Genomic DNA, 1,100 nt, shown 5'->3' with positions numbered 1-1,100 from the left:
AAAGATTTTGTTTGTTATCTGTGAGAAGTTTCTGTAACATCCAGTGTATGCTTAAATCTACCGGCCGACGCCAGCTGGTGACGAACGCATGACGCATGACGTGGGACCGTGTTTTAAGCAGAATAAACATTAGAATGGTTGCTAACAGGTAGTCCTCACCTGCTGTTTGTGACTAGACATATTACTGTCATAAGAACAGAAACATTACAGTTTCCACAAAATCAAACTCTTGAGAACAGAAATAGTAACAATAATAAGAAGACACCTACCTTGAATGCAGTCGTCTCTTATGCGTGTAAGAGTCGTCTCTGCATTGAAGTTCTTCTTGCTTCTTTTCTCATCCTGTATGTTATGGTCAATCTTTGAGCGAACAAAGTAGAACTTTTTCTTCATCTTGTGAATCTCCTGAGCCAGTTTCACATCATTTTCTCTGAAGCGATCAGCTGAGATGATGATGAAGAAGTCAAACTTCTCAAATTCAACATGCTTCAGGTACTGATCAGCTGGAAAGCGGGTGGTGCCAATTCCAGGAAGATCCCAAAACGTAACATTGGGATAGTTTGGATGAGGATATGCAGTGACCTCCATGGTGGTTTCTACACAGCCAGTGGGAGCAGCTTTCTCATCATCATGATCTATGCCTCTAAAGGCATTAACAAAGGTGGACTTACCAGAGCCAGATTCTCCTGTGATGGCAATATTTAGGGGAATATTATCTTGTTTTTCTAAATATTCTTGAAACTTTGCAGCTGCTGCAGCAGTATCATTGTTCATCAGTGCTTCTTTACATTGTTTGATTTCTTCTGGATATGAATCAAATGGATCGTCCATGTTGGTCCTTGAATGGGGAAAAAAAACATGTACAAATTAGCGCACTATGATCTTGGACTACATCCATCCATTATCTACACACCGCTTAATCCTCACTAGGGTCACGGGGGGCTGGAGTCTGTCCCAGCTGACTTAGGGCGAAGGTAGAGGACGCCCTGAACAGGTCACCAGTCTATCACAGGGCTACACTTAGAGACAGACAACCAAGCACACTCACATTCACACCTACGGACAATTTAGAATCACCATTTAACCTCAACATGTTTTTG

At 42.0% G+C, this 1,100-nt stretch overlaps 1 protein-coding gene across 1 annotated transcript in view; it reads right to left on the bottom strand.

Moving 5' to 3' along the window:
- Window positions 1-1,100, bottom strand: part of LOC103372546 (interferon-inducible GTPase 5-like) — a 7,573-nt gene that overhangs the window by 1,599 nt on the left and 4,874 nt on the right. Inside the window, exon 2 of the mRNA XM_008302214.1 lies at window positions 270-838. Within this exon, the coding sequence (XP_008300436.1) occupies window positions 270-831 (562 nt within the window). The 5' untranslated portion in view covers window positions 832-838. The remainder of the gene's footprint in view (window positions 1-269; window positions 839-1,100) is intronic.

Source organism: Stegastes partitus, unplaced genomic scaffold (genome assembly GCF_000690725.1).
Source record: "Stegastes partitus isolate 25-593 unplaced genomic scaffold, Stegastes_partitus-1.0.2 Scaffold36, whole genome shotgun sequence".
Classification (NCBI taxonomy): Eukaryota; Metazoa; Chordata; class Actinopteri; family Pomacentridae; genus Stegastes; species Stegastes partitus.
Note: the sequence above shows the minus strand (reverse complement) of the source record. Positions and strands in the feature narration are given on the sequence as shown.